This window comes from Lissotriton vulgaris, chromosome 1_1, assembly GCF_964263255.1.
Source record: "Lissotriton vulgaris chromosome 1_1, aLisVul1.2, whole genome shotgun sequence".
In the NCBI taxonomy this organism is placed as follows: Eukaryota; Metazoa; Chordata; class Amphibia; order Caudata; family Salamandridae; genus Lissotriton; species Lissotriton vulgaris.
Genome location: NC_141685.1, coordinates 483,565,767 through 483,593,052, shown reverse-complemented (window position 1 = coordinate 483,593,052; position 27,286 = coordinate 483,565,767). Strand labels below are relative to the sequence as shown.

Below are 27,286 nucleotides of genomic sequence, written 5' to 3'. Positions count from 1 at the left end.
TGGGGAATTATTAACTAGGGGACGGTAAATCTGAGACACCCCCCCCCCTTTTTCCAATTACTCCTGCTTTAAGATCCTACTTATATGGCATAGGACACCTGCCAGGCTCCGTAATGTGGACTAATCTGACAGATGCACGTTGTTGATGTGACGCGTTAGATTGCTATATTCTTCCTAGATTGTAGACCTGCACAATTTGTTGTATGGCGATTATTACAAACCACAAGTATTACCTCTTTCCACTCTTCAGCAAAATTGGTACTTTTGCATAGCACTATTGACACAGAAGGGATTACTTCAAACAGGGTTGTTGGCTAACCACGCCACTGCCCTTTCTAGAGCTAAAATCTGTACCCTACGATATTTAAGGATCACCTACCGAATGGGTCTACCAGCTATTACGACTGGCAAAGTATGAATCTATACAACCCAGTTTCAGCTTTTGGGGATTTGGGGGATCTTTTCTTAATCAATGTGACTATAATATGTGAAGACAGATAGATATGCTATTTTAACCACTGCAATTAAGCCCTGTGCTCTCAAATGTGCTAGTGTTCCAGGATGGAACACCTAAAGGTATACCATAATCATCCGACTGTGTTGCATTTATTCCCTCTATGCACGTAGGACACTGAACTAGTAACCCTATTAGGTCATTTCCTAATTTATTAGGTATGATCCTCTCACCTCCCACTCTTTTCTCTCTCCCTTCTTATCTCTTACCTTCCCTCCTTTCACATCCCCCATTCTAAGATTTTGATCCATGAAATGTTACTTATTCGTTCTGAATGGACGGAGTATCGTTATGCTATGTATTGTCACCCTTCTTTTATATTTGATCTATGATTTGCTTGTAATAGACATTCCTTATTATTACTTAGTTACTTGCAGGGTAATATTGGACACGCTGGTCTATTGATATATGATGATACTGCACTTTTGCTGGAAAGGCTATCAAATTAATGTTTAGTTTCTTTATAGTTATGTTGACATTACAGTTGTAAAGCACCTTATCTAAAGGAAATGACTCATAATAAAGAAAAGTTTAAAAAAAGGATGATTGGAAGCTCCTATACTACCCTGGACTCTCAAACTAGTCTTACAGTTCCTCAATTACCACCTTGAATATTTCTTAATTTCCAATATTTCTCAGTTGCCTGGTCATGCTACCTTATATTCATCTTTTTGTGTGTGATGATCCTAGAGTGCTTGTGCCACATCTTAAAATGTAATGGTGCTGTGTCCATTAAATCACTGCTAATTAAATAAGGAATGTGTATATTGTTTTAAAAACATTTAACATTTTATCAGGTAGTAAATTGCAGTTTCTTCTTCAGTGAAAAACAGGCAGCTATCATTCCAGATGAAATTTTCAATGCTGTGGGAAACAATGTAATCACTACTGTAAATTTCAGCAAGAATCAACTTACTGAGGTTCCGCCCAGGTAGGTTATATTATTTTTGCTCATCTGATAAGATATTCTTCTTTACATAAATTGTCGTGCGTCTTTCTATATGACAAATCTATAGTAAGTGAATTATAAATAGCAGGGAACAAAGTTAACTGAAAATGTTGGTAAGTGATGTAGTTTACATTCCATGACAATACAATGCTCTCTTTACTTACCAATAATTCACGTTTGACTCAGTCCTACCCTTTAATGCCGTAGTACTCACTTTGTAAAGGAGAATCTGTTTTTTGGAACACCCGTTTTTATCTCTTCTCCATCTTCCTTTCAGACACCTAAATGTTAACTATCATTGGTAAATCCCTGTTTCTGATACCCATGCAGTGTCTTCCAATTAAGTTTAAAGGAAACGAACACCAGCACAGGATACTTCTGCTATTTATACATCCAGTTCTTCTGGTTCTGGGCTCCCTTGCACTGCCTTTGGTCATGCCTGGTAGGCTTTGGAGCCCTCCACACAGTCAGTGTTCCCTTTAAACCCACAAGAATGTCCTTTAGGTGTGCGCTTGTGGGCACACAAAATGCAGCCTCCTTTACCCATGTCCTGCACCAAGTCCTGTTGTCTCCAATTGCCATCTCTGAACATGGAAAATCAAGGCTCCTGCAGAAATACTCAGATATCATCACACACAGATATCATCATAGTCATTCATTGTAGATTTCTTCTTAAACTTTTTTACTAAGATTTTAATGATTGAAGAAATATGAGCAATACATTGGACATAGTAAAATTAAAACAACAATATAGGATCAATACAACCATAGTTTGGCTTACAGTTACAATCAGTATGACTTTGCTTAAGTATTGCAGTGTGTAAAAATGAGTAAAAACAACTGTATACAACTATGGAAAACAACAAATAAGGGCATATTAATAGGAGAGATCTGGGACCTTCCGTTAAGTACATAGATCTGCATAGGGACCGGAAGTAAGCACCTAAGACTGAGACTAGTGCACTACATCCAGTGTAATATAGTGTGTTTAATGAATATTTGGGAATGTGAAGACCGATATCTAGAGGGGGAATGGTATCATCTCTTGCTCTTTATTTGAGAGTAATTAACAGCTCATCCTGTGAGGTGGCAGTCGGACGCTTGCATAGTCCTCTTGCCTCTTTCCTGTACAGTGCGAGTGCTTCCACCTCAGACTATCGAACCACTGCATTGCGCCCGCGGGTTACACTAGATAAAGACGACGCCTTCCATTTCGTTGTGATTAGGTGCCTAACCAGGAAGATGGCTAAGTCCAGGAATCTGGTTACCTCCGTTCAAGATTTGGGGAGCTTATATAACTGTATTATACAATACTCCAGCGGCAGTCAACTCAAAGACAGTCTCTCTCCAGTATACAAGGACATAGCGAACTAGCGAATGTGTAGATTTTCCTGAATCTTGCCGGAGTTAGGCACTATGCAAATTATTAACTTTAAGATACTGGAATCTAGTGTATAGAAGACCTTGGGGGGTTGCGAAAGTATACTCTCCCACTCTTTTAGGGTAAAAAGAGGACCCACATCCTCCTCCCATTTATTGTAAAGATTTGCCAAAGGGTCAGTTGAGTGGTCCAGAATGGCCCTAACTAGACAAACGATTAGTTTCTGCCCAGAGCAAATGGTGAGCAATCTGTGGGCTATTGAATGGGTGGGAGGCTCATTGTCTGTTATTCAACACATCTAGCTAATTTCCACCACTATGTGTAAGAAATTGGCCCACCAGCATGCCAGCCTGTTCGTCTAGTGTTTCAAATGAGATCGGAGCCCCATCTTGGAACAGCTCTCACACACACAAGCGATCCCTGAAGAATTTCATATCTCAGCTATTCTTTCATTAATCGCTTAGCTGCAGCCACAATTCCCCCGCGGTGCTAAAGAATTTGACACTTGCGCGGTTCGGATGGCCAGGGGCCATCCTCCCCACACGCCCACCGTGAGGTCAGACAGCCGGGGGCACGGAAGAGGTTAACACTTCTCTTGAAGGTGAGGAAATCTCTTTAAGCCCAGCTGATCCTTCCTCCCCTTAAATGGCTGCCGCTGCGCGGCTGCGCCGCTGGCGCGCCGATGGCGTGCCTAAGCCAAGCCTGTCTGTGCCTGGACTGCGCCCAGTGCCAGAACCCCTGGCCCTCATGCTACCCATGACACCCGCTACCGCTACAACGCATCGGACCGCCGTATTTGCCACAGTGCTCCCAAGTCTTGCAATTGAGCTATTGCGCTCGAACTCAGGTGGATTGAGCTATTGCGCTCGAACTCAGGTGGACCCAGAGACTTACTATTGTGATTTGGACTTGTTTTAAATGAACGCTCATGAAGCCGTCATTTTTGTATGAATTGTTGAGACCACGAGGAAACCCGGCACTAATGCGACAAAAGGCATAGTGTAAATAATTCATGTGTAAGACAACAATGATGATATTTCTTGTCCTGATGATGATGCCCTATATTTAAAAACGATTCAGAAAAGGGGGTGGTGATGAACAGAGTGTCTGAATTAAGCAGACCACTCTTACCCAGTCCAAGGATCACGGTTTGATCCATCACCGTTATTTATCTCACTGCACCATCCCAGCTCAGAACCTGGCTATATGCAAATCAGTCTGTCCCTGGCCCAGTGCATCATGGGAACAGGGCAGACTAAACTACCAAGCCAATTCTTCACCAGAAAGGAGACAAGCTACCGGGGACTGGTTTCTGGCATTTCAGCCGTCGTCGGCCCGGCTTGCTTGAATCCTGATGGTGCAGTGAGAAAGGGACTCATGTCTGAGTATACCCTGCCACACCTATAGTGGCCAAAAACGATTCAGAAAAGGGGGTGGTGATGGACAGAGTGTCTGAATTAAGCAGACCACTCTTACCCAGTCCAAAGATCAGGGCTTGATCCATCACCGTTATTTATCTCACTGCACCACCCCAGCTCAGAACCTGGCTATATGCAAATCAGTCTGTCCCTGGCCCAGTGCATCATGGGAACAGGGCAGACTAAACTACCAAGCCAATTCTTCACCAGAAAGGAGACCAGCTACCGGGGACCGGTTTCTGGCATTTCAGCCGTCGTCTGCCCGGCTTGCTTGAATCCTGATGGTGCAGTGAGAAAGGGACTCATGTCTGAGTATACCCTGCCACACCTATAGTGGCCAAAAACGATTCAGAAAAGGGGGTGGTGATGAACAGAGTGTCTGAATTAAGCAGACCACTCTTACCCAGTCCAAAGATCAGGGCTTGATCCATCACCGTTATTTATCTCACTCCAAAGAATACAGAACGCCTCAGCACGCCTGATCCTTGACATCCGGCGCAGGGACCACATCACCCCACACCTGAGAGACCGTTGACAAAAGAATCACATTCAAACTCATGATCCACGCACACAAAGACCTACACAAGACCGGCCCTGCCTATCTCAACAAAAGACTCGCCTTCCACGTACCCAACAGGAAACTCCACTCCGCCGACCTGTCCCTGGCCGCAGTCCCGCGCATCCACAGAACCACTTCGGTGGGCAGATCATTCTCCCACTGTGCCGCCAAGTCCTGGAATGCCCTCCCCCTCCACCTACCGCAGACCTCCAGGCCTTCAGAAGACTGCTCAAGACCTGGCTCTTCAACCACTAGCGGCAGCTGCGCCCCTCCCCCCCCCCCCTTCACCCCCCCCCCCCCCCAGCGCCTTGAGACCCTAGCTGGTACGTAGCGCGCTTTACAAATCCCTTTATTGATTGATTGATTGATTGATTTAAGGAGACTACAGGCATATTTAACGTTTGCTAACATCCCCTACTTTGATTAAATGATGACCACTGAGCCATTGATGCTGTGGGCGCAAGGTAATAATGCTCAATATCTGGAGCACCCAAACCTCTCAATCATTGGGGAGTTTCAGCTTAGCTAAAGCAATCCTGCGTCTTGTAGTGTTCCATATAACACCCCCCTTCATGGCATCTGAGGTCCGGAACTTGCTCCTGGGCTGGGAAAATATTAAAGTAACTGAGGCAACATTATTATTTTGGGAGAGCTACATGGTCCTGAGCCGTCAGGGGAAGAGGCTTCCAGAACAAAATATTTGGTATTGATGCAAGAAAACTGCTTTCCTTATATTTCCATCAAGAATATCTTTATTTGATTGATATATAATGGTACCAAGGTAAGTCATGGACCATCTGATTGGATGCACCTTTACAGTTATGTGATGTACAGGACAGTTTGGGCTGAGGGGAAACAAACAGGATTTTGAACAGTTGATCCCAAGGCTCGAGGCTTTTTTGGAGTCACTAAATGTTTGCTCCACCATTACTGTGCCCTGACGAATATCTTTAAAATAGTTCGATCTCATCCGTGTATAAGGGCACCACATGGGTTTCATTAAATAGAGAGATGCCCTATGAGTGATTCAACAGACGAAGGGCTAATGGTGTGCTGACTGAGCCAATAAAAGATGAGACAATGTAGGATCTCCGCATGCACATGTATAGAGGTGGTGCAGGTCCCACCAGGTCGGGTGAGTTGCGTGGCTCACCAAGACCCTTACTGTTGAACTGTCAGCTATTCCGTTGTCCCTCTTGAGGCTCAGAGGAGCACTAGGCTGTTGTCACGGACCGCTCAACTTTGAATCCCCAGCCGTGGACGCTCTCACCAGGCCCAGCAGTTGGCATCTCTCGCAGTGCGGGCACAGTGACCCAGAAAATGCAGTCTGGCCAGGTAACCATGCGCCTACCATGCCGCCCCACACAGGAGAGGTTTAATGCAGCAGCAGATTGTGTCTGGTTTGGCTCCCACCTCAGATATATAAGGATTGTGTGCAGGGCTTAAGTTGGGGGTACATGTTGGTCCACAGTGTCCACCCACTATTTTCACAGGGTGGACACCATCCACCATGCAAGAATCAGGAGCCCACTGAAATGTGATTAACTTGTCCCAGTGTAATTTCCAGTCACCGGAATGCATTCAGCTGCGCATGCACATTGTCTACTTTCTTTCAGAGCTGCAAAATGCAGGCAGTGAGAGGACTTTCGTATTTTATACTCTAGCTGGGCCTATAACAAAAGCCGAATTGAAGGGGCCATTGAGGCCTCCTTTTGTTCCACTATACTGGCTGGGAGCTATCTGAGCTGTCACACCTAGATGCAAGGGAGGGGAAACAAAGGCTTGCAGTTTATCGCTTCACAAATACTTGGAGTGCTTTTTACTTTCTTCAATCCCTATATATGGGGATATGCATGCTCTGTAAGAATGTCAAATGTGCTGGTCTGTCCTAGTATTTGCACAAATAACATTTTAACTGCCATTATTTTTTTTCATAGCCTTAAGATATTTAAAAATGTGGACTTTGCAACCAATTAAGCAGAACAGATGTACTGCCTATGTCTTTGTTGTAAATTTCTTTGTGGAAGCTTTTTTACAAAATAAACATACAAGTTGACGCTCGCATTTTGTGTCAGGGGTGCTTCACTTTTTTTGGCACAACCAACGCAAAATCTCATTTGTTAAATCTCCCAATGAGCTGAAATGTACTCATGATAGACCTGCAAAACATATGTGTGAAGTGTTAAGATCTGATGTCACTTCCTGTGAAGCTGCGTCATGATGTTGCGCTGTGATTACATGTGCCAAGAATGTCACTTGCATACTATCTAACTTGGTTAGTCCCCCTCCCCACTTCTTTTTTAGGTTTCGCCTGCGATGGCTGCGCATGCGCAGTCTCGCTGGCAAGATCTAATGAGATTGAGGATGTTTGACTAGAGGGCTTTAAACCCCGCTCCTCTTCCCCATTGGCCAGCGTCACCATCCATGCTAAACGGTGGTCGGCCATTTGGAAAGAGGTGCTTGTGATGTACACTTTTCTCTTTTACAGACGACCCACTTGGACTGGCTCGTCTGCCTTCCTTCTGTCGCAAAAGGTTCTTTATTTTTATGGGCCACATGGCCCCATAAATATAACAAACATTTTGCAGCAGAAGGAAGGCAGACGAGCCCATCCAAGTGAGCCGTCTGTAAAAGAGAAAACTATACGTCACGGCGAGCCCTTGTTGATAAGAACGCTTGGGCAGATCTCTGAGACATTTTATGTCTGTTCTCTTGTGTCTTAAATGCCTAATTTCACACACCCCGATACCGTCCGCAGATGTGGTATAATAAAACGGCTTATCCCGGTCACCGTGCAGTAGACTGTTAACTCTTAACTCCCCTGTGACTCTGTCCTCACTTGAGGATCCTGGCGCCGATGTGAGGACCGGGATCATCAACATAGTCGAAAGACATTAGTTGGTAAACACCTATTACACAATTCCACTTCGCAACTACAGAACTGCATTGGAAATACCCGTCTCCACACTTAACCCCAGCAAACACAGGAGGGAGTGAGCACAATCCTCCTTGCTCGCAGTCCTCCATTCTCGGCTCCCAGCTGCCCATTGTCCCAAAAGATATCTCAGTGCCTATAGCATAATGTGATGGTACCAATCCAGGTGGTGTGTTTTAAAAAAAATTCTCTCAATCATCTATCAGTGAAACCTATGCAAATATCCGCTGTAATGCGCAGTTGATGGTAACAGTGCTAGTTTCTCTACTGTGCTTGCTTCCGGCTTCTAGAACAATGGCGGTCCCCACCTCTCCTGCCCCACCGCCCTGCGACATTTGGCAGGTGCGAGTTAGGATGTTGGAGACAGATGACAAATGGCAGTCCGCTCCAGGGTCCGTGCTGCAGTCCTGCTGCCTGTACCCCCACAGGCCCCCACTACCTGGATGGATTGCACTGAAACATGCCCTGATAACACTTCCGCCTGACCTTCTCCAGACCCGGTTGCGCAGTTCAGCGCAGGATTTCTACCCAGTGGATATAGAGTTACACGATCTATATGGATAAAAACTTTGCTGTATCAGGCGCGGGAGCCACTCTCCGCCTCAATCTTTCCTCCCCTACCCTTGGCAGGACAAAAGAGAGGGGCTTTTTTCTGTTTCCATATCGGGCGAGGGGAGTATATCACAGACCCCGGTAACAGCCTGCTGGCAGCAAGAGATGGCAGGATCAAGTTGTGGCTGGAACTTGCTCATGTGTGTCATTGAAAAGAGCAGCCCATGTGAGCCGGCCGAGGTGTCTCCCACATTGAGAATAGATTTAATTAGAAGTGTGAAAGCGAGCGAAATGTAATGTCACAATACTATTTAAAAAATGTAATTTACTCTGAGCTGGCGTGTATTGTGCTGTTCGCTCACATCCCCCCTCCCTACTTCTTCGCACACATGATGAAGTACAGGCAGAGGCAGACAGATATTAAACCCGCACATATGAAAAGGCGACATACACCCATCCTCCTGAGAGACATCGGTTCAGAGGAGCTTCACCCACACCTGGCAGGTGCCCCCAATCGAAGCCCCGCTACCGCCCTTGGCAGATGCCCCAACTCTGAGGATGTTCTCCGACACCTGGCAGGCGCCCCATCCCCGTAGTCCTGCTACCACACCTGGCAGGTGCCCTCTCTGACCAGCTCTTATCTGGTACCTGCACACCAGGTGGTACTCCGAGCAGTTCCACCCACAGCACCCAGTGCTCCACTTCTAGGAGTTCCAGGACTCCCCACAAGTGCCCCTCTCTTTGAAGAGCTCCCGTCCCGCCTGACAGTGCCCCTGCGCCTGCCATGAGTCTGTACGGCAGCCGCTATGGGGACGGTCGCAGGGGCTTCAGCAGCAGCTCCCAGGTGTCGCTGTCCCTGTCCGGCCGCCCCTGGTCCAGCGGCAGGGTGATGGGCTACCAGCCCGGGCTCCAGAGGTCCACCAGCACCCTGACCCAGGCCAGGAACGGGCCTGGGCTCACTCAGGCCACACTGCCTTCCTGCTCTCCTCCATGCCCACCATGGAGATCAACCCCCAGCTGCACCAGATCCGCTCCATGGAGAAGGAACAGATGATAGGCCTCAACAACCAGTTTGTTTCCTTCATCAACAAGCTAAGCCCTGGATGCGGGCCTGTGGACCTGGGGAGGAGTCAGTCACATGTACATCTAGCGCCTCGGAGAGACCGGTAGGACTAGGGTCGATCAGTCCACATTTAAATCTGGGGATGCAGAAAGGCCGATAAGGCTGGGCCTGGGTCAGTCACTTGTGAACTTTCTGCATCAGTAAGGGCAGTAGGGCTGAGTATTCAGTAGTCAGTAACATGCACGTTTGGCGTCTCTACAAGGCAAGCAGGGTTCCGTGTTATTAGTCACATAACCAGGGCCAATGGCATTATGTGATAGGGGAGAGGCAAAAATTATGCAGCAGATTTGAGTAAATTATGCGGCGCAATGTGGCACATTTTGTGAAAGTATTCATTATTTTGTCATTTTTACACTGCCTTGGTATTGTTTGCACCTCATTAGTACCAGTTTGAAACCACGAGGCAGCAATAAGCAACAGTATGGTGACAGTCAAGCTTTGCATCGGGCCTTCCTCTTTGCGGCAACACGTGTGACGTGTCGCTGCATTTTTAGTAACCTTTGGATCGCTTGAGATTGATTTTCTTTTTGTTAAAAATTTTGCAGAAGATGAATTGTGTGGCAAATGCAGCAAATATGCAATTATGCGGAAAAACGCCACAGCCGCACAATCCCATATTGTCAGTGGCCCTGCATAGAACTAACTGGGGCGCATGACAACCTGGACCCAGGCCCAGCTGAGACACAAGCGGTCCTGTGTCTTGCTGGATTCAGCCATTCATCCTTCTGAGGCTAATAGAATCAGCATACTGGGCTGGCTGATAGAGTGGTACATTGCCAGCCCATCTACCATTCCTTGCCAGGGTACTCACGAAGTGCAGTGTGGGGAATTGGATAGTAAAGCATTTCCAGGCAGAAAGTTTTGGGGTTCGTGATTGATCTCCTCACCCTAAATATATAGCTGGGAGGCTTCATGCCCGGCTCGTTTTAGGGTCACAGCAGACTGCCATTTACAGAGGGGGTGCTTGGAAGTCAAGCCTTTGCAGTAATGTGCAGGGGGGGTCGCGAGGCTTAGGAAAGAGAGAGGAGAGAGGAGAGAGGGTGTTGTATAGCAAAGCAAATGGCTTTAACTTAATAAAAGGCGAGACCTAATGCATTTTAAATGCTTGTTTAGGACTTGTGCCCTGATTGTGTGAGTCCAGCCGGGAGTGCTCTCAACATACTGGCATCATTTTGCTGTGCCAAGCCACGCCTCGTCAATTGCAGATAGAGCCCTACAGTGCAGCTGTTTACATGTAGATGTTCCTGAGACAGATCCATATGGGAAAACGGCTGCATTTCCACTGAAAGCAAACAGCGAGCCAAAGAAGACACACAGCTTTTTTTAAAAATGTATTTCATGCTGGATGCGAGGTCAGGCTGCTGCAGAGATTTTCTTTCCTGCCCTTGGCCGAGGGCAGATTTTCAGATCAATATTTATTCCTCCTTCAAAATTCTATGACCACTATGGAGCTTGCCCTAAATTTCCCCCCAAAAAAGAATAAACATTCATCCAAGAAGAATGTAGGAAAGTTTCATGCTGATTAGTAAAGATGAAATTATAGTTTGTGTTCCGGAATTTGTGGTTACCATTTAATTTCACAGGGAAATCTTTTGACAAAAATCTCAAAACAGCCAAAGTAATTGTACTAAATTGGTCAGAGGGACGGAAGCCACTCACCGGTGTCATTGATCAAGATGTGTTTGCAATATCTGAAGGAAACAGGTTAGTATTAGATTCCTTACCTTAGAATATCCCCAGGCGTCAGTCTGGATCCGGAAACTTTTGCGTAGCAGTACCCCTGCGCGTCGGTAGGCGTCGTCTGCAGGCGTCCCCTGCGGCTCCGCGTCCGTAGTTGGCGTCGTGCGCCGTGATAACGTCACTGGAGTATATAGACGCCGCCTCCGCGCGCTGACGTCAGTTCTTCTTTTTTCCGCGCCAGTTAGCGCAGATCCGAGAAGTGCAGTACTCCGGTCTTTGACCAAAGTTTTTTGATCTTTTGATCTTTTTGACTCTTCTTATGGTGCCAGTAGGATGCCCGGTTTTAAGAACTGTGATGACTGCGACCGCACGATGTCGGTCACGGACCATCACTGGCTCTGCCTCCGGTGCCTGGGCCCCGACCACGACGTGGACGCCTGTGTCGATTGCCGGGCCTTGACGAGTAAAGCTAGGCTGGAGCGGTCCCGCAAGCTACTCGAGCTGCGGGTGTCGGCCCGCGTCGAGAGAGGTCCCGGTCCGGCCGGAGGTCAAGGGAGCGGTCGAGGGAGCGGTCGCGGAGCCGTCACGAACGCTCTGGAAGTCGTCACCATTCCTCTGGTTCCTCAGGTAGGAAACACAAGAAGTCGGGGCGTCGTCATCGTACCCCCGACCTCCCCCCCCCCCCCCCGACTCCGCAATGAGCTGCCGGCGCGGCCTGCTCCATACCCTACGGTCCCTGGGCAAGGCGCGACGCCCGAGGAGATAGAAGAGTTCCTCATGGCCATGAGGAAGCTGTCTCCTCCGACGGAGCCTGCGGCGCCTTTGGGCCCTGTGTCCCGGTCCGAGGGCCCTAGCGGGTCGGGTGCTCCTGCCTCGACGCCGCAGGGCCCTTCAGGATCGACGCCGGCTGGCCAGCCAACCTCCCCGGCACCGATTCCATCGGGGCTACCCCCGACGCCGTCCCCGCGTGACGCCGGTCCTCCGGCGCCAGCTCCGGGCGGCGCCGCCCCCATACCCTCTCCGACTCCGGTCACGGAGCCGAACCGGCGTCGCCCGACGCCGAGTCAGACGCTGATGGGGCCTGTGAACCCAGAGGAGCCGGTCTACTATGTTGATCCCGAGTATGATGTGGAGGTAGATTACGGAGAGGATTGGGAGAGGTCTGAAGACCCTCTGACACGTGAATGCCAGTACAATGTGGACTGGGCAGGTGACTTGGGGGACGCCAGTGGTCTAGATGAATCCCCTAACCCTGGCTTTGTCTCGCCTCCTACCGTGGCTTCGGAGGAGGGGGCAGCTTATTCAGTGGTGTTGATGAGAACTGCCAAGGCCTTAAACCTTGAGCTCCCCGTCGCGGCCGTGAGGACTAACATCCTCACTGAGGTCCTCAAACCGCAGTCATGCCCACAGGAGCCACTGCTGCGGTTCAACGAGGCCTTATCTGACGTTCTTTTGGGCACGTGGTCCAGGCCCGCTGCAGGTTCGCCTGTTGATAGGAACGTGGTCAGACGCCACCGTCCGTGTACGGATGACCCCAAGTTCCTGTCCACCCATCCCACCCCTGAGAGTCTGGTGATCCAGGCCTCGACTTCCCAGACCGCCTTCCCGTCGGCCCCGCCCGACAGGGAATCTAAGAGGTACGACCAGTATGGGAAAAAGGTCTTCTCGTCCCTGAGTCTGGGACTGCGGTCTTGCAACACCGCATGCCTCTTGGGCCGCTACACCCACTCTCTGTGGGATACGGTCGCGGACTTGCTGCCGGAATGCCCGCCGGAGGTAGGGGCAAAGCTCGGCAAGGCTATGATTGAAGGCCGAGACGCAGCGAAATACTCCATCAGGTGTGGTCTTGATACGACCGACTTGCTGGGCAGAGCGATGTCCACGACGGTGGCGATTCGTCGCCACGCCTGGCTGAGATCCGCCAACTTCTCGGCAGATGTCCCCCGTTTGATGGCAGTCGCCTGTTTGGCGATAAAGCGGACCACGCGCTGGAGCGCTTCAAGGACTCCAGAGTCACGGCCAAGTCCTTGGGTCTCTCAACCCAGCGCCAGCAAACGGGTTCGTTTCGCTCCTTTCGTGGCCGTGGAAGGGGCGGTCCCACACGTGCTGCCAGCCACGCGCCGCAACAAAATTATCAACGCGGTGGCGGCCGTGGAAACCGCTGTGGAGGCGGTCGGGGACAACGGCGAGGTCAGACCACACCTCCCCCGCAGCATCTGCCACAAAATCCTCCTAGTCCGTGCTTTCAGGCCCATGTGACGCCGGTGGGTGGCAGGGTTCGCCATCACCACTCCCACTGGCGCACAATCATCTCGGACAGGTGGGTGCTGCAGATCGTCCGAAGAGGCTACTCCCTCCCCTTCGAGACCACTCCTCCAGCCATGCCACCGCAGAACCACCGTGTGTGGGGGGACCACTTGACACTTCTGAAGGAGGAAGTTACGGCCCTCTTGGCCAAGGGGGCCATCGAGCGCGTTCCTGGGCCAGAAGTAGGGCGTGGTTGCTATTCCCACTACTTTCTGGTACCCAAGAAGGACAAAGGGGGCCTACGTCCTATCTTGGACCTAAGGAACGTCAACGGCTTCCTCTGGAAGGAGAAGTTCAAGATGTTGACATTGGCTCAGGTCTTGGCTGCTCTAGACCCGCAAGACTGGATGGTAGCGTTGGACTTGCAGGATGCATATTTTCACATCCCCGTCCTGCCGGCCCACCGACGTTACCTGCGGTTCACGGTAGGCCTAGAGCACTTTCAGTTTGTCGTGCTCCCCTTCGGCCTTACCAGCGCCCCACGGGTGTTCACAAAGGTGATGGCGGTGGTGGCAGCCCATCTGCGCACGTTAGGGGTTTCTGTCTTCCCCTACCTAGACGACTGGTTGTTGATGGCGAGCTCGCCCCAGACAGTCGTCCACCACCTTCAGATGACGGCAGACCTCCTGCACGAGCTGGGTTTTCCATCAGTGTGCCGAAATCACACCTGTGTCCCTCTCAAAAGCTCCTTTTCATCGGAGCGGTTCTCGACTCGGCGCAGTTTCGGGTTTATCCTCCGGAATGGCGAGTCCAGGATATACAGGCTTTGATTCCCATCTTCCAGCCGTTATCCCGGGTTTCGGTCAGGTTGACGCTGCGGCTGCTGGGGCTGATGGCTTCCTGCATCCTTCTGGTGCATCACGCCCGGTGGCGGATGCGGGCTCTGCAGTGGGACCTGAAGTTTCAGTGGGCCCAGCATCAGGGCAAGTTGTCCGACCATGTCTTGATCTCGGAGGGCACTGCGAGACAACTGCAGTGGTGGCTTACGGACCGCGATTGGGTCAGAGGCTGATCCCTCTCCCTTCCCCAACCGGAGCACGTTGTTGTGACGGACGCGTCCCTCCAGGGCGTGACTCTGATGGTTCAACACCTGGCAGGTTCTCTGAACGCCAGGGCGGACGAACTCAGCCGTCGGTGCTCGATGGATCACGAATGGCGTCTGAACTCGGACGTGGTGCAAGGCCTCTTTCTGCAATGGGGAGAGCCTTGGTTAGATCTATTCGCCACAGAAGAGAACGCGCAATGTCATCAGTTCTGCGCGTTGGAGTTTCCAAGACGGCACTCGCACTGCGACGCCTTTCGGCGCGGGTGGAGTTGCGGTCTGTTATACGCCTTTCCGCCTATACCACTTCTGCCCAGAGTGCTGAAGATCAGGCGCGACCGGGCCCAAGTCACCCTTGTGGCTCCGGACTGGGCTCGAAGGTACTGGTATCCCAAGCTACTCAGCATGTCAGTCGGTCCCCCAATCCGCCTGCCCCTTCAGGAGGAACTTCTGTCGCAGCAGCAGGGGACGGTCCTCCACCCGAACCTGTCCAGCCTCCACCTCCATGCGTGGAGATTGAGCGGCGACAGTTGAGGCCATTTGACTTGCCTCCTGAAGTCTGTGATGTGATTCTGGCAGCCAGGCGTCCCTCCACTAAGTCGGTATACGCCTGCCGGTGGAACAGATTTGTGGCATGGTGCACCGCAAAGGCTGTGAACCCTCTTTCTGCCTCTCTTTCCGAGGTTCTCCTCTTTCTTCTCTCTCTTGCCCAGCAGGGCTCTGCTCTGGGCACTATCAAGGGCTACCTTTCTGCCCTTTCGGCCTTTCTGAGGCTACCTGATGAACCTTCTTTGTTCAAGTCCCCTATTGTAACAAGATTCTTGAAGGGCATCACACACATGTATCCACCTGTTCCGTTTGTGATGCCTCAGTGGGACTTGAACCTGGTTCTAACCTTCTTGATGTGTGCTCCCTTTGAGCCACTTCATTCCTGTCCTCTCCGTCTCCTGACTTTAAAGACGGCCTTCCTGGTTGCCATCACCTCTGCCAGGAGAGTGAGTGAGCTCCAGGCTCTTTCTGTCAAACCTCCTTTCATGTCCATTCATCCAGACAAGGTGGTTCTGAGAACTAGACCTTCTTTCCTGCCCAAAGTAGTCTCTGCTTTTCACATCGGGCAGTCCATCACCTTACCCTCCTTCTTCCCGCCTCCGCATCCTTCAAAGGATGAAGAGCAGCTCCATCGTCTGGACCCAAAACGTGCGCTCTCATTTTGTATGGATCGCACACGCCAGTTCCGGGTGGATGACCAACTGTTTGTTGGCTACGTGGGTGCGAAGAAGGGACGGGCGGTGCATAAACGGACCATCTCTCGGTGGGTCGTTCTGTGCATCAAAGCGTGCTACTCTTTGGCTCGGAAGGAGCCTCCTGTTGGGCTGAGGGCCCATTCCACTCGGGCCACGGTGGCTACTACTGCCCTGGGCCGGGGAGTCCCCTTGCAGGACATTTGTCAGGCGGCTACGTGGGCCTCGCTGCACACATTTGCGAGGCACTACTGCCTGGACAGTCAAGTCCGGAGGGATGGCTTCTTTGGCCGTTCTGTCCTCCAGGACTTTCTGGTGTGAGCTTATATTGGTTCGCAGACCCACCACCGGGGTTGGTATTGCTGGGGTATCTATTCTAAGGTAAGGAATCTAATACTAACCTGTTTCTTTCAGATGAACAAGTTACTTACCTTCGGTAACAATATATCTGTAAGAAACAGTAGTTGGTATTAGATTCCTTACCGCCCCACCGATCCTCCCCGTTCTGCGAACTGATACATAGGGTTAAGGACATCCCTTTCAGGGCCCTAGTTTCAAATGGCACCAGTGTTGGTTCTTACATGGCTCTGCGTGTTCTGGCGCGGAAAAGCTGTGTACAAAGAACTGATGTCAGCGCGCAGAGGCGGCGTCTATATACTCCAGCGACGTCATCATGACGCACAACGCCAACGACGGACGCAGAGCCGCAGGGGACGTCTGCAGACAACGCCTACCGACGCACAGGGGTACTGCTACGCAAAAGTTTCCGGATCCAGACTGACGCCTGGGGATATTCTAAGGTAAGGAATCTAATACTAACTACTGTTTCTTACAGATATATCGTTACCAAAGGTAAGTAACTTGTTCTTTCGGAATAGAGTGTTCTAAAAGTATATTGAAATTTCAGGATGATGTAGGGATAGAACACAAACTGAAATTTAAATATAGTGAGCCATCTTTATTGTCTGATGTATGTTTGTTTCACCAATGAACATTTCCAATTTGTGAAGTTTCTCATGAGGTTGCAAAATGTGTTGTGAGAAGAAAGATCTGGAGCCATGTGCAGCATTGCAGGCACAATATTTGGAAAAGGACTGGGCCCCTGTATACAGGATAACTGTGCCCCAACAGGAAATAGACAACAAATGGTAAGCTACACCTGGGCAAGGTTGTTTATAGCTTAGGCGGGTATAACTATTTCAAATCCATCAATGAACAGTCGTAGTGAATAAAACATTTATTTAAAAATAGATATTTATTAAATACTGTCATACGAAAAATATATATTTTTCTTTTTTCTTGATTTATATGTATCTCTCGAATAGAAATGGATAAATTGATATTAAAATCACTTAGTCATTCAGTTATCTCTTTATGTGAATTGATGTCACACATTTTCATATGCATAGGTCTAAATACTTCTAAATTCCTGGAAATATATAACAAATGATTCATAGTGTGCAACAGATAATTTAACACTCAAATCCTTAGTTGCAACCCAACAATGTGGCGATGAATAAACATTGTATGTAGAATTTTATATAAATTCTTGTTTCACATCTGTAAATAGGACCTTTTAGCGTTAACAGTTAACACAATGTTTCCCACCAGGCTCAATTATGATTACTTGTTTGATATATTCAATTAAATAGCTGGCCTCCAATTTCATATCTAACTATGTGATTATATGTTTCATTCAGTAAAAATCTCTGAGACGGAACCCTGATGAAGGCATTGCGAAACGTATGTAGAATAACAATACACCGCCAGTTTCTACATACAATGTTTATTCATCGCCACATAAGCTATAAACCACTTTGCCCAGGTGTTGCTTAACATTTGCAGCATTGCAGGCACACCTCAATTCTAGGGATAATAGAGACGCACCCCGCAACAGTGGAAAATATTATTCTACTATGAAAAGAAATCCAAATTAAGACACAAGGTGTATGAAGTATTTCTTAAGATTTGTGAACCAGCCACCAATGGTGGTCCGTGAACCAGGTATTTTGGTTCAAGATTCTCATTCTTGATAAAGAAGTTCTGGGGCCATCTCGAGGCAAAGTGAACTCACCCAACCCTCATAGAGACCAGGGCACACCTTAAATGATTTGGAAAATCTAATATTCCATGTGAACTGGTTTGTGCGCTTTTTCCTTGTTTGTGAGTCGCAGCACATATTTTGATATGTCAATTTAAACTCGCAGTGCATGTAGCACAATTTAACTCCGAAAAATTGTGGATAGTCAACTATGTAAAGAATGTGGCCAGTTGTTGAAGAAAGGATGCTTGATGTAGGTATTTCTGCAGATGAACAAGTTCCTACACAGAAACACGTGCTATCATTGTGTCGAAAATATTTTTCCTAGTATGTATGCTTGGGATCCTTACCTCAACTGTGTATACATGCACTTTCTCTCAGTGGAGTCTGTGTGAACTTCCAGTATTTTGGTTGCATTCAATTTAAATCACGCTCTTCTTCCATCACTTACTTTGCAGGTACTTCAATTTTTCTTATAAATCAATACATAAAGTTTACAATTATATTCTTTTTTTTTAACTGTTTTTATTGATTTTTAACACTTGAAACTTGCAATCAAAGAGATCATTAATACAGAATGTGGGATGAGTAGTGGGCAGTAGTGTATGATATAAGGCAAAAGGTGTAGCAACATTTCCTCTGAAAGAGAACACATGGCCAGAGGCAAACATTATGTAGATTCACTTCTACTATAGTTACATCCGTCAACTGTAGGTCATACATCACAATCATCAAGGTCTGGTTTCCGATCTGCCCTGGGATAGGTCCATTACTTCCTCCTCCATCTCTAGGTCTAGGCCATAAAACTCTATCCATGATGCCAACATTTTTCGGAATTTCCGGGGCACTCTCTTGCCTTTTAGGTCACCTTCTCTGCCATCATATAAAGATCCATACTTGACACTCCACTCTGTGAGCTTAGGGAGTCAAGGAGCCCCCCAACATTTGGCTATGTCTCTCTTAGCTACCACTAGCTCTAAGTTTGCCGGCATGAGCTTGTCGTGGCAGATCGACATCCGTAGGGATACCTAATATGAGGAACTTTGCGTCTAACCCAATTTGGGCACCAAGTACATCATTTACTTCATTCACTATCTTTCCCCAATAGTTTTGAATCCGTCTGCACTCCTGAATGGTGTGTATGTATGTGCAGGGTTCTATGTAGCATCTAATGCAATCTGGGTTATCTGCCCTCCCCATAGAGTGTAAGCGCACCCTATCAAAATATGTTTTGTGTAGGATCTTGCACTGTATAAGCCGTAGCTGCAGTCTAATCGCTACTTTACGTGGGTGCATCAGGGCTGCCTCCAATCAATGTCCTCTAGTGGGCCAATGGTAAGTTCCCATTTGGCTCGAAGCGAACTGAGTTTGTCAGGCATGTTATTTGCGTTTTATATGCCCACGATATGGCTTGGGTCAGAATCTCCTCTTGTAGAAGCCAACCTTCTAACGGGGCATATTCTGGCAGTGTCCCTGTGTCCAACCCCTCCGCATGCCAGGCATGTTTGATTCTGAGGTAGGCATATGCTTGGGAGTCCCCGAAGCTGATGTGTAGCCTGAAGCGAGGCGATCGTAGCCAAGGAGCCCGCCTCCAGTACATCTCCTATCTTGGAAATCCCTATTAATTCTCACTTCGTGAAGCCCTTCAGTTATCTAATCTCGGCCAATCTAGTACCCTCCCAGAAAGGGGTTTCCTGCGTAGGCTTCCCATCCAACTTCATTTGCTTTTCAGCACTTTTCCATGCCTCCAGCACTCGTTGGGTAGCCAGTAGGAGACGCACACTACCCGCTCCTCTTTATATGTAGTGTAGTTGAGTGCAGTTCGAAACTGTAATCTTTCCAGTATATAAGTAGGATTGTCCCCCAGTGCATGGTTCCATTCGTTGATGACTATGAGATGGGCCGCTCTAAAGTAGGCTCTAATATCGGGTAAGGCCAAACCCCCATTGTACGGATCTCGCTGTAACATTTGCAGCCCTATTCGTGGATGGGCTCCATCCCATCGTAGTAAGCATAGTCCACTGTTGATGGTGGTGAATACAGTTTCCGGTAGTTTGTTATGGGTATTTTGCAAAATATAAAGGAGCTGAGGGAGCCATATCCTCTTATATGTATCGGCCCTCCCCATAATGGTCAGAGGGAGTTTCCGCCACCTCTTGACATCCTCCTAAAAATTTGAAAGAATTCTTCTGATATCATGCTCTACTCTAGCTACTAGGTTGCTACTGATATAAAGTGCCAAGTTGGTAAACCCCTACAATTATATTCTTGATGCACAATTGAAGATTCAAACTGCATGGATTGACATTGTTGTCATTTAATTTTCAATGTGTCTACATTAACTCCCTTGCAACCCAATGCTGTTCTGAAAGATCCCTTCTTCAGGGGGATAAATATCTTGCATGCTTTGTGTTTAAACTCATGAAAATGTATCAAAACATTTATATGTCCCTTCTATCCTCGAAAAAAGATTTTAATTATCACTAATGATGATCAGTAAAACTAAATCCTATTAAAATTGCATTAAAAACCATAGAAACCATAATGTTCGAATATAGTCCAAGTTATTGAATCTTTTCTTAATGACCCACATAAATCCATACACTTACACTGACAATCAGCATAGCGTACTGGTGTGATTCATTTCTTTCCATTGCGCTTTTAACTTATCCTGCCTGGATACTTGGATTCTGGTATGCACATTGGATGTGTGCTTATGAGCTCATCATGTTTATTGCTCAAAGGTGAAAAAAGGGTGCAGCTCAAGAACAGTTAATCATCGTTCCTTGCCACGCTGATGTATCCTACAAGTGTTGTGTATAGTTTCTCCCTACTTGAAGCAGCCCAGAGTTCTTGAAGCTTAAGACAAAGAAGAAAGGCCAGATGATGGTCAGCCTTAAGCAATATTGTCCAAGGGGTAGGCACTGTTAGTTATTGACCAGGGTGTAGTCAGAAGGTACGTGAGTTGTTGAATGTAAATTCTTTCCAAGGGAGCTAACGCAATGTAAATAGCATTGAGGGGGTTAATGCAGATATAAAATAAGCTATTTCGAAGATATGAATTGAAGAATGGGTTTTAGTCATTTATGGCATAACATATTTTTCAATGGCTAAAAAAAATGTAATGATAAGGATCCCAACCATACAACACAAAGGGTAAAGACTAAAGATGAAAAAATGTATTAAATTAAATTGAAGTACCACAATTCAGGCTATTCAATCACAAAGAGAAACATAAGTTCAAGTGCACTAACCATAATGTATACACATGACCATAAGTCTGTATTATCTCCACAAATAACTTTTTTTATTATTTATTTTTTTATTTACGTGAAGGCAATATATATTTTTTTGTATTATAGAAAATATAAAAAATGCATATTTTGTGATATATTGTACATTTGTTAATTTATCTATAATTATTGATCCACATATACCCTGTACTTATTGGCCTGTGAGAAACAAATTCACCTGTCTAGAGAATTTACAGACATACATAAACATAACAAATGCAATTACCATCACAAAACAAACATTTAATTGAAAAAACAAATACTGATTACATTCACAAAAAATTTGAAAGCTGGCGGTAGATGAAAATCACTACAAACGTTTTGACTTGTATGTCTTCTTCAGGTAGACCGTCTCAACTTTCTCTACAACAAAATAGACAATGCCTGAAAATGGTTACATATTCTTATTATAAGAGCAGTTCATGCTTCTTTTTACTAAAGATTCAGTGCGAGAGCTTCCAAGGGAACACTTAGATCTAAAATTCCTATTAAAAACAACTTTTTTTAAAAATTGTACAATACTGTTCATTCAGTGTGCTGATTATATCTCCATCACCGTGATTGCTATAACTAGATACCTTACAGCCCAATAGAGTGTAGAAAAAAGAAAATATATGCCATGAGAAAACACCCCAAAAGTAGTATTTCCTTATAGTGTGGGGAAAGTACAAAAATTGGTTCATACATCTAAGTTTATTCTCCACTATCAATACTTCTTTCAGATTAGATGTAGTTTTTGCTTCCAGACATTATTTACCTGCATAATAAATCATGTTGGTAATATCAACCTATTCATTATTTGAGAAGCCGTTGTTTGGAGTCCAAAGAAGAGTGTAGAATGTACCTAATTTCCCTACCATGTCCAGCATGTCCTTTCCACGCCCTGTTCCTCTGCCTGATAAGATGCTCTTTTGCTATATACCTCTTTACTCTTAAAACATGTTTTGGTAGATGTAAGGACATTCCACTTTTTGCATGATCAACCCCAATGTTTTGGATTGATGTTGCTGGTTTTTCAACTGAGACGGCATTGAGATGTACCAAACAGGCCTTAGTGCCTGTTCTCTGACCTTTAACACATGTATGTCTGATTGGCTCACCCACAATTGGCATAAGGTAACGTATTTATTAGTCCCTAGTATATGGTACAGGGGAACCCAGAGCCTGTAAGTTAGTGACCCTCATAGACTGAATCCCTTAATTTGCCACCATGAGTGTAACTAAGCAAGACTCCCAGCCTGCCATTGCTGGCTGCAAAGCAGTGTTTGAACCTACTCAACATTGCCCTTTAGTCTAATGACAAAGATCAGGTCTTTCTTTTGAATATATGTCACTTGTAAGGCTTGCCTATCAAGCCGTAAGGCCGGGTGCTCTATACTTAAACACGGGGCATGTGTTTTTACATGTCCTAACAGTAAATTATCATTTTTGCTGTGCTAGTAGCCCAAATGGTGAGTACACTGTAACACATTGACAGCTAAGCTGTGCTGACTTCTGAATGGGACTATGACATTTTGCACTTCAAAGTATCAAAATATTGTTACATTAAACCTGACATGATTCCCGTGTCAAACTTAATGTAACTTAAGTCAAGGTCAATTTTAGAAAGTTGGCACTCTGTTGCTGAAGTCCTTCAGTGACCGTTTACGGCTGCTTGCCACAAGACCGATGTCTGCCTTTCCTGGAGGGAGTTGTGAATGACTGTCAGGAAGGAACACAATGGGCCTGCCATTAGAAGAGGTGTTATCTCTTTCTGGCAGGAAGGCCAAACGGAGTGTGAGCCCAAATGGCGAGTTTCAAACGGGACGCTGCCTTTGAAGGGAAAATAATGGACACACACGAGAGGGGCTGCTCTTTTCTTCTGGTAGACAGGTTGGCGTCTGGGACAGCTAGGGGGAAACCATTGTCACACCACTTGTGCCATGGATGTGCAGCCCTTGGGTAGCCATACCTCCGGAGAGAGAGGTTCTACCAATCTTGAAACCAGAAGAAAATTGCATTTCGGGACACCCATATGCCACATTTGGCTGGAAGTTGTCATCAGGCAGAAGGGAACCTGGTAGCTTATTGGCTAGTAGCCACCTCATCGCCTGAAGGCAAGCTCTGGGCCTAAAAGTACCACTCATGGCACCCAGACCTCAGAACACGTCTGCACTGGAGAGAGGACCCAAGGGCTGCATTGCTGTTTCCCTGACCTGGCAAAGAGATGCTGCATCATAGTGTGGACTGCACCTGCTGATCTTTGGGTTAGCAAAGAGAGTACTGTGCCTGTGGTGCCCTGCTCAGGGAACAGTCGTTTCGAGCCCTAAACAGAAGAAGTGACTTAGAGTCATTTGACTGATTTCCTGTTTCAGCTACACGGACACAGGATCTGAATAAACCTACCATGGCGAGTTGGTAGCCAAATCACTTGACCACCGCTGAATTGCAGCCTGGGAGACAGTCCCAACAGTCAAAAGACCTGGGAGAGTCGTTGGTCTCCTCAGTTAAAGTGAACCGCTAGTTTTGTTGTAACTGGAGACCAGTACACCAGTAGAAACTGGTTTTTGGCTGAACGTCAACCAGACTTTGTAAGACAATGAGCCCTGTGGCCAAAGGCGCCCACCTTGTTTGCGGACCAAGGGGTGGCTCCAGGAATATCCCGTAACCAGATCAGCATTCAGTATCCTTTGGGTTAGACCTGGCATCTTTGGTGTGGTTACCCCTATCTTTTTGCCTCTACCCCCTGTATTTTTGTGCTGTGCTGGATTTCCTTTTTGCTGGTTTAAATGCTTTGGACACTCTGCCACTGCTGATCAGTGTCAGAGTGTAAGTGCTCCCTGTGTAAATTGTTATCATGATTGGGTATACCTGATTGGCATATTTGTATCATATTTGTATCACCACAAAGTCCCTAGTAAAGTCCACTGGGTGTGCCAGGGCTGGTGATGACAAATGCTAGTAGTGGGCCTGCAAGTGGTGTCGTAGGCCTGCCACCGCAGTGCCTGTGTGCAGTCTGTGAACTGCCATGTCCTCCTGTCAGTGTCCCCACGGACCAGGCCTAACCCTTCCCTTTTTGTGCACATTGGTCACCCCATGGAAGGCCCAAGGTACCCCCCTGGGCAGGGTGCAGTGTATGTGAAAGGTAGAGCATGTACTGGTGCAGGTGACATGCTCTGGTAGTGAATTACGGCCATTTTCTTTTTTCAACTATTGTAAGGCTATCTTGCTCCATAGGCTAACATGGGGGATGCTGGCTACAGTGGCTACCAGTATATCTTCCCATAGGAACAAGATAGGACATGGTATCCCTGAACTCAGAATTTAATAACACATCTTTTAGGAAAGGTTGCTTTTAAATCCTGTGTTCGAAAATAGCACTTTTAGAAAGCTGCTGTTCTTTTGTCTGACCTTTCTGTGTGCCTTGGCCTGTTTGTGTATTGACTGTCTGGGTTGAGAGTGACGGGGGCTGGGGATTTCCCAGGAGGCTGGCTGAGTCAGCCCTAGGCTGAATGACTGCATTTGCTTCTTGAGTGGTGGGAGGAGATAGCACCTGGGCCTGAATAGGGCTGTGCCTGCCTTCCACAATGCTGGCTCCAACTCCTGCTGGGCGGCTGAAGACCCTGCCCCTCACTCTGTAAGGAAAGGAGAAGCCAGAAAAACAAAGTGCTCAAGAAACACCCAAAACTGGTTCAGACCGGGCTCAGGGCACACTTGCACAAAGAGAACAAAGACTTTTAGGGGTATAAGTACAGGACCCCTGACAACAGAAAATTAGATCATCCTGGAATCAAGAAGGAACCTCTGCCAAGGAGAAAGCTGAATCTGAAGAAGGAAGACTGTCCTGCTGTTGCTCTGCCGGACTGACCTGCTGTTGCTTTGCTGCCAAGGAGAGGGGAAGGACTTTGCTATTGTGCTGTGTCCCCTGTCTTGAAGGAATCTCCAAGGGCCTGAGAAGAGCTGGCTCCCTGTTTTTGAAGTTCCAGGAACAAAAGGACTTCACCCCCAGCTTCCCTGAACTCTACTGAGAGTTCTGTCCTTCCTAGAGTGCTTGGGCCAGTTGTCGTGCCTCTGGAAGTTGTACCTGTGCTGGGAAGCTGGAAACTAAGATTGAGAGACTTTCGCAACTGAAAAGTTATCGCATCGATCGCTGCGGAGGGCATCCCCGACAGTGCAAAGAAATTCCCGCTGCTTCGGAGGTAGAGATCGTCGCAGCGCCTGTTGCTGCTGCCTAAGACGACGCATCCTTCGATTGCAGGAAGATCACCATCGCTGCGAGTGTCATCGCAGAGCCTGTCGTCGCTGGGTGAGAACGCCGCACCACGTCGCTGCGAACATCGTCACAGATCATCGCATCGAGGAGCTGCGAGAGAGAGGATCGCTGCTGGATAGCGCATAGTCGCCCCGGAGATCGTCGCAGCCCCTACGAGATCGTCGCATCGTGCTTTTGCGAGAACAAACTTTCTACGGAATCTACGCACCGGAATCCATACAAGTGGCCTTCCTCCTCATATACAGACCGGATTCGTCGCAACACGCCCGCTGCTGCAGCGGGGTTGTCGCATCGCCTCCCCAAGGTCTTAGGAGCAACGCATTGCTTATTTTCCACCGCACCAGCTTCTGCTTTTAGAACTTTGTCGCAACTAAAGGTACTGTCGACTCAACGTGACGTAACTGTGAACTTTTCACGCAACTGTGGATTATTTTATCGCAACCTAAAGAACTCTTTTGCAACCATATTCTTGAACTGTGTATGTTGGATTTTTGTCATTTTGGTCTTTTGTAGTTTAGATTAAATAACTTCATTTTTCTAAACTGTTGTGGAGTCAGTTTGTGGTGTTTTCACTGTGTTACTGTGAGTGTTTGTACAAATACTTTACACATTGCCTTCTGATTAGCCTTGACTGCTCGTGCCAAGCTACCTAGAGGGTGAGCAGGGGTTATCTCAGAGGGTTTCCTCCTTACCCTGACTAGAAGCAAGGGTCCCTATTTGGTCAGTGGTACCTACCTCTGCCAACTAGAAACCCCCAGTTCTAACACTTTGTATCAGGACCCTCCATTGATGTGTATGGTGTTTCGCCGATACAGCCTGGAACAGGACTGGAGCTACTTAAAGTGCAAGGGAACTAGCCTGCCAAGCCTCTTTGACCCCTTGGACTGATGGAGTTGGTCCCCCAAAGTGGGCCAGAGTAGTTTATATCTTTACAAGAGTTCTACAATTAACCGATAACTGTGGTAGTTGCCAGTGCTTGCATGCCGTGATTCATTACTTAGTTATTAAGTCATATGTCTGGAACCCTCTGTTGGCTTTTGTTCGTTTTCGGGTCAGTTTGTGGTGTTTTCACTGTGTTACTGTGAGTGTTTGTACAAATACTTTACACATTGCCTTCTGATTAGCCTTGACTGCTCGTGCCAAGCTACCTAGAGGGTGAGCAGGGGTTATCTCAGAGGGTTTCCTCCTTACCCTGACTAGAAGCAAGGGTCCCTATTTGGTCAGTGGTACCTACCTCTGCCAACTAGAAACCCCCAGTTCTAACACTTTGTATCAGGACCCTCCATTGATGTGTATGGTGTTTCGCCGATACAGCCTGGAACAGGACTGGAGCTACTTAAAGTGCAAGGGAACTAGCCTGCCAAGCCTCTTTGACCCCTTGGACTGATGGAGTTGGTCCCCCAAAGTGGGCCAGAGTAGTTTATATCTTTACAAAAGTTCTACAATTAACCGATAACTGTGGTAGTTGCCAGTGCTTGCATGCCGTGATTCATTACTTAGTTATTAAGTCATATGTCTGGAACCCTCTGTTGGCTTTTGTTCGTTTTCGGGTCTAAAAATTCATAAAAATAAGAGCTATTTTTATCAATTGGGAGCGCAGAAAACGGCACGAGAGTGGTAGCGCAGAAAACGGCACGAGAGTGGTAGCGCAGAAAACGGCACGAGAGTGGTAGCGCAGAAAACGGCACGAGAGTGGGAGCGCAGAAAACGGCACGAGAGTGGGAGCGCAGAAAACGGCACACGAGTGGGAGCGCAGAAAACGGCACACGAGTGGGAGCGCAGAAAACGGCACACGAGTGGGAGCGCAGAAAACGGCACACGAGTGGGAGCGCAGAAAACGGCAAAAGAGTGGGAGCGCAGAAAACGGCACAAGAGTGGGAGCGCAGAAAACGGCACAAGTGAGAGCGCAGAAAACGGCACGAGTGGGAGCGCAAGTGGGAGCGCAGAAAACGGCACAAGAGTGGGAGCGCAGAAAACGGCACGAGTGGGAGCGCAAGTG

At 47.5% G+C, this 27,286-nt stretch overlaps 1 protein-coding gene across 1 annotated transcript in view; it reads left to right on the top strand.

Annotated features, from left to right (window-relative positions):
• Positions 1–27,286, top strand: part of LRRC40 (leucine rich repeat containing 40) — a 404,320-nt gene that overhangs the window by 309,747 nt on the left and 67,287 nt on the right. The window contains exon 11 of the mRNA XM_086953851.1: positions 1,338–1,445. Within this exon, the coding sequence (XP_086809977.1) occupies positions 1,338–1,445 (108 nt within the window). The remainder of the gene's footprint in view (positions 1–1,337; positions 1,446–27,286) is intronic.